This window comes from Pecten maximus, chromosome 6 (assembly GCF_902652985.1).
Source record: "Pecten maximus chromosome 6, xPecMax1.1, whole genome shotgun sequence".
Classification (NCBI taxonomy): Eukaryota; Metazoa; Mollusca; class Bivalvia; order Pectinida; family Pectinidae; genus Pecten; species Pecten maximus.
The window spans coordinates 20,471,364-20,477,570 of record NC_047020.1 but is presented as its reverse complement, the minus strand read 5'-3'; the positions used below and the strand labels follow the sequence as shown (position 1 = coordinate 20,477,570).

At 35.4% G+C, this 6,207-nt stretch overlaps 1 protein-coding gene across 1 annotated transcript; it reads left to right on the top strand.

Moving 5' to 3' along the window:
• Positions 1 to 333: 333 nt before the first annotated feature.
• Positions 334 to 1,434, top strand: LOC117330092 (putative cyclin-dependent serine/threonine-protein kinase DDB_G0272797/DDB_G0274007). The gene has a single exon (XM_033888311.1). The coding sequence runs from the start codon at positions 334 to 336 to the stop codon at positions 1,432 to 1,434; it is 1,101 nt and encodes a 366-aa protein (XP_033744202.1).
• Positions 1,435 to 6,207: the final 4,773 nt, after the last annotated feature.

Here is a 6,207-nt window from a genome sequence, read left to right as displayed (position 1 = left end):
CCCCCCCCCCCCCCCCCCCCCCCTCCTCCCCCCAATGTCGCTGTAGCCGAGAGCGTCGTAGATTCCGTGACCATTGACCATGGTATTGTTATGCAAATGTTTCCAGAGGTTTCCGCGTCGCAGCCTGGAAAGTACAAAACGCTCCACAATGCAGGAGATGGGATAACGTATGTATTACTGAGATACAATGTAGCTATGTATAATCGTCAATGGTTCGGAAGATTGGTAATTTCATTACAAAAAGATGAGTGGGATGAAAAATCACCTTTTGTCCGATAATTATTCTGGAGATTTCAGAACAACCAGAAAACAGTGTAATACCAAATCGTTATTATGGCTGAGCTGCAATATATGATGGAAATGTCTCAACACGAAATGTCTCAACACCAAATGTCTCAACTCCAAATGTCTAAACACGAAATGTCTAAACACGAAATGTCTCAACACGAAATGTCTCAACTCCAAATGTCTAAACACGAAATGTCTAAACACGAAATGTCTCAACACCAAATGTCTCAACACGAAATGTCTCAACACGAAATGTCTCAACACGAAATGTCTAAACATGAAATGTCTCAACATGAAATGTCTCAACACGACATGTCTCAACACGAAATGTCTCCACACGAAATGTATCAACACGAAATGTCTCCACACGAAATGTCTCAACACGAAATGTCTCCACACCAAATGTCTAAACACCAAATGTCTAAACACGAAATGTCTAAACAAGAAATGTCTCAACACGAAATGTCTCAACACGAAATGTCTCCACACGAAATGTCTCAACACGAAATGTATCAAAACGAAATGTATCAACACCAAATGTCTCAACACCAAATGTCTCAACACGAAATGTCTCAACACCAAATGTCTCAACACGAAATGTCTAAACACCAAATGTCTAAACACGAAATGTCTCAACAAGAAATGTCTCAACACGAAATGTCTCCACACGAAATGTCTCAACACGAAATGTCTCAACACGAAATGTCTCAACACGAAATGTCTCAACACGAAATGTCTCCACACGAAATGTCTCAACATGAAATGTCTAAACACGAAATGTCTCAACACGAAATGTCTCAACACCAAATGTCTCAACACGAAATGTCTCCACACGAAATGTCTCCTCACGAAATGTCTAAACACCAAATGTCTTCACACGAAATGTCTCAACACGAAATGTCTCAGCACAAAATGTCTCAACACAAAATGTCTCCACACGAAATGTCTAAACACGGAATGTCTCAACACAAAATGTCTCCACACGAAATGTCTCAACACCAAATGTCTCAACACCAAATGTCTAAACACGAAATGTCTCAACACCAAATGTCTCCACACCAAATGTCTCAACACCAAATGTCTCAACACGAAATGTCTCCACACCAAATGTCTCAACACGAAATGTATCAACACCAAACTACCTGAACAGATAAAAGCATCAACGTTATTCTTGTTGTTTTTTTTTCAATTACCGGTAACTATGATTTTGATTTTGATATCGATTGGTATTCGTTACTATAGGGATGGCTTTTACTTGCTCCTTATACGTCATCGTTCGTTACGTAATTTAACTTAGATGGGGTATATTAATTAATTGGCCTTAGCGAGCAATATGGACACAGGACTATTCTTGACTGGTGACAATAATTGGGGTAACATTTACGGTGACATATTTCTTTCACTTTCATTGTGTGTTGGCAACTGAGACAACCACCATATGCATTTACAAAAGGAGATCCGATCTGAAACCGATCTGTTTATTCTGGAGGGGATAAACCCTATAAATGAACAAACAACTTCTATACTAAATAATTTTACTTCCTCTTAATGTTCTATTCAATATATATCAAGGTTCTTGAGTACCTATCAGTTTTACTGACAAGGGCGTGGAGATGTAGGTAGCCCTTCTAACACTTAAGAGGAATTTATCTATACTTCTGTTGCTTTAACATGTGGCCATACATGTATTTCTCAGACCTGTGTCAATTCTTGCAATATTTCAACCAAGACTGATTCATTTTTTCAAACGCTCTGCAATATGGACGAGTAACAAAACATACCCGCCTCGCTGGGCCTTGAACTAGCGATCTCTCGCTCTCTGACACCCTACCACTTGTCTAAAGGAATCTCTGCTAGTCCTAGCTAGTAAGGAGACATCTACATTTTTACACGTGTTAAAATTTCGTTCGGCATCTTTTTATATGACTTGAATATTTACATCTGAGTAAAGGGTTATTTTGTTTATTCCATTATGAGGCAGGCGTTAATTTTCACTAACATTATAAGCCTTCTTCTGCTACACGCCGAGGTAAAGGTTATGGAATAGTAGCCCTGTGGGGCGAACACACAATCTTGATCTCAAGGCCAACTGATACTGTTATTGCGCAATTTAGAACCCATGAGAGACGAGTGTTGTCATACGATACAGACCTAGATGCCACATCCTGGAAATTTTAAGACCGACCGAGGATTTCACACATATAAGAACTTATGAACGGCTGAGTTTGCCGAACCTCTTGACCTTTTGATCCACTGGAGATATCGAACGTTCTAGGACAAGATTCTTAACACTCCAGGCAGTTGTATGTCATCGCAGCTCCAGTCCATCATGAAAACCCAACATCTCAAATTGAGTTCGGATTTTAATCGAAATTTCTTCGGATAGGATACGTTTTTTATTGTTGAAATTCTGAATTTGTGTGCAAATTTTATTGGTATTCGTAATTAAGGCCTATGGCAATATGTCCTTATCTATCTATAGGTGAAATTAGAGGACTTTTGCAAGGTCTCTGTTACCTGTACTGATACCTTCTCCAATACAGTCAACATGGTCAAAACAAGTCCGCTAACATTCATTCTCACGACAGATGTCACTTTCAGTATATTTTTATGAAAGCTAGTAGCAAAGCATGTTTAACGAAACATTCGACTGTAAATTTCACAACTATGCTCTTTCAACACTCTTCATGAATAAGAATGCTATCAACATAGCAGAACAGTGACGTTCCATTAGTTTATAATCTGGAGCGGTAATGCAATCGATGCAATGAATAGAAGGCATGGTTTAGATTTGTCAAACCAAAAAGTTACATCACTAATGAGTCTATAAGAATCTTGTAAACAGTGTTGATTCCTGAATATTTTTTATCAATCTGACAGTTTTCTGATATTTTACAGGTAGTATGTACTAAAAATATATGAATCTTGCTTTGTGGCATGTAATGGGTAACTAAGTATGCCTTCCACAGTTATTAAATATATAACAAGCTTAAGTTATGAAGTTATCAATCTAAATACCTGTAGACTGGTCTTTATATGTCTTTAGATTTCATTTTGATTTTACAAAAAATAATATAATCTTAGGAATCAATGTATCAGTTTATCGACGATCAAGAAATTAGATTACGAACAGCGAAAACAGAATATTTTTCATATTAACATTGACATGACTGCCCAGGGTTACACAATGTCAAAGCGCGTTGCCTCAATGTCAGAGACTCAATGATAGATTTATTTCTAATAAATGAAGAAAATAGTAAATAATGTTTCTAATAAGAATACATGTTTTAAACTATTTTTAAGAATGCAACTTTTTTTACAAGAGTAAAAATGTTTACTCCATAAATAGATATTTATCGAAACAAACATATATATACACATTCTCAGTATCGGATACAGTTCATAATAAATTTGTCTCAAGACCTATTGAGGTTTATATCCCCATACAACTCAACATAACTTTATTCAATCCTTATATTTATATTTTTTTGATATTTTGTACAATATTTTGTCTTTGACAAATAGGGACTTTTGCAAGTCTACTACAGAACTTACCGAAATGTACGTCATCACTCTTCGTCTACATATGGTTAATACTTTCAGGATTTCTTTCATGAACAAACTTAATAGCGAATTAAAAAAAATATTAGTTGTAAAGGAATTTATTTCATATACATATGATCACTTTTGAAACAAATGTATTCCTACGCCGGACTAGATATAGTTCATTGAAAAATGACTCGAGTTAACTGTGGTAGGTTCATTGAGTCTGAATTGAGTGGAAATATAAATATTCACCAATGGTTCAAACATAGGATCAGTTTATGATGTTGTTGACAGAAATGTGATCTGCCAGCGTTTGGTTGATGCATTTAATCTTCATAGCAGAAATAAGTTATCAGGCTTCCTTCGAAATTGAAAATTACCATATATGGATGAGAGGGTTAAGATTGATCATCTGCACTTCAATGTTTAAAATCTTATACCAGTCGAATATAAGTGTATGAAAGTCACGTATCATTTACTGTAATGTAATATAATTCTTCACAGTTCCATGTAAATGTCGGACATGGATTCGTTAACAAAACGGCCAAAGTAGTGCTTACCTTCAGCTGGATTTGAAAAAAGGTACCGTTTTCTCATAATGTAATTAAAAAATATCGTAAGTTCTACTAACCACACAATATCTTAAACAAAACTGTCATGAGGTATTTATAATGTCTTCAACTTATTGTGGTTTCGTTACTTTCTACCAGAGGGAATTCCATGAACTTAAAGAGATAGCACACACACCTAGGGGGAGAGGCTTGGGCATTTTGCTATTCATTAACCAAACATCAGGGTCCAGTTCATGTAGACCAAAAGGTGATTAGCTTAAACTTTAACTGCATATCTGTAAAATAGGCTGGAAGGAAGAGACCAAAGAGTGCTATAATGTTTTGTGAAATGTCAAGTTAATTTTACCTGAAATGATTTATCAAGATTAAGAATTGTTGTTAAACTATGATTAGCCTTATCACCGTTCGAACACCTAGGTCCAGTTAGATTACCGCATCTCTGGTGTGAAGGCATTATATTTTATCTCATCATTGGCATGTTATATAATAAATTTTCTCTTGTAATAAGGTTGTTGTTGTTTTTTTTTTTTTTTTTCTTTTTTTACATATGTTGCTGTTGAAATATAACACGGATTTTTTTTTTCATTGGCTGAAATCGTATGTGATGTCATAATTGGGACAATGGCGTCACGTCTTCACAGCATAATAGCTGCTTCATTTGATTTTTATTTTGAAACGTGTGATAAAAGTAGCTTTGTTTTGTTTTTATTGAAAAGAGAACTTTAAGAAAAATCTCCTTAAAGATTAATTTTGTTCGACAAGATTTGCACCAATAAAACCCATGAAAATTCGTTTTATACAATTGAACATGAATGAACGATATATATATATATATTTGATTATAGTAACATATCTGACATGGATTACACTTTATGTTCCAGCAATTAGGTATTTTTTTTTATTAAAGTAACATATCCACCATGATGACAATTACTGTATATTGTGAGGCGGTTCCAATGGAAATATTAGGAAGACGAAAGTTGTCTAAGAAACAAGGAGACAATATTTGATTATATTCCCCTCTTACGACTTACCACGCCCTACCTTCAGGGCAGCTTGATTAGGCAGATACTTTGTAATAGTCTTATTTCAAAATCAAAGCCAATTATGGGTCACCCGTTAAAGATTTTGATCATAATTTCTAACATAACAAGCTCTACCTTCTTACCTTTTCTGAAATAAAATTGAGAACTTCTATAATCAAATCTGCAAACAAGAATATATTTTACTCTTAGTTCATTTCCTCTTTAAGGTGATCCTGGCCCGGTTCCCATGCTTCCACGATATAAATACAAGATATGCCAAGTTTTAATTGAAGACTGCCGTCGTATTAATCAAGATAAAGTTGGTGTATAGACAAAACAAATAGTCTTTCAGTGACAATAAAACGTATCACACTACATAGTGAATTAAGTAAAAGACGGGTTTTATCTGAATAAAATCGACTATGCAAACAATGGAATATTTATTAATGCACAAATGTGTATAAACATGTAGTTGGATATCGATTATCCATCTTGTAGCTAAGATCCTGGAATAGGCTGAGGTTGGTTTTTACACAAATGGTATGGGATGTGTACTACTTGTTAGTAAATAAATTATGATCAACTGCCAACTGCTATCCCCCATCCCTAGCCTACCTATAATGTACCTTTCTGTTGATGTCCCCTAACCACCTATAATGTACCTTTTCTGTTGGTGTCCCCTAACTACCTATAATGTACCTTTTCTGTTGGTGTCCCCTAACCACCTATAATGTACCTTTTCTGTTGATGTCCCCTAACCACCTATAATGTACCTT

Bases quoted from the DNA above. Each gene is read 5' to 3' on its own strand.
- LOC117330092 (XM_033888311.1), top strand. From the start codon at position 334: ATGGCTGAGCTGCAATATATGATGGAAATGTCTCAACACGAAATGTCT.